Genomic DNA, 233 nt, shown 5'->3' on the forward strand with positions numbered 1-233 from the left:
CCCTCCCCGCCCGAGGAGGAGCTGGCCGGGGGAAGCAGCGCCCCGGCCGCGGCGGGAGGCCGACGCATCCCCTCAGAGAACCGGCCGGCCCCGCCACCGCCTTTCCCCCCCCCCTCCCACAGAACACCGCGCTCACCTCGAAGAGCTCGGCCGTGGTAGCCATGGCCGTAGGGGAAGGCAGCGGCTCTCCTCAGCGGGTCGCTCTCCTCAGCGGCCCACCGCCGCTACCGCCC

The 233-nt window shown here is 76.0% G+C and overlaps 1 protein-coding gene across 1 annotated transcript in view; it reads right to left on the reverse strand.

Moving 5' to 3' along the window:
- The window catches only part of EXOC5 (exocyst complex component 5), a 29,098-nt gene extending 28,873 nt beyond the window's left edge, over positions 1 to 225 (reverse strand). The window contains exon 1 of the mRNA XM_010579818.1: positions 137 to 225. Within this exon, the coding sequence (XP_010578120.1) occupies positions 137 to 163 (27 nt within the window). The 5' untranslated portion in view covers positions 164 to 225. The remainder of the gene's footprint in view (positions 1 to 136) is intronic.
- Between the last annotated feature and the right edge of the window lie 8 nt (positions 226 to 233).

This window comes from Haliaeetus leucocephalus, unplaced genomic scaffold (genome assembly GCF_000737465.1).
Source record: "Haliaeetus leucocephalus isolate CR32 unplaced genomic scaffold, Haliaeetus_leucocephalus-4.0 Scaffold678, whole genome shotgun sequence".
NCBI lineage: Eukaryota > Metazoa > Chordata > Aves > Accipitriformes > Accipitridae > Haliaeetus > Haliaeetus leucocephalus.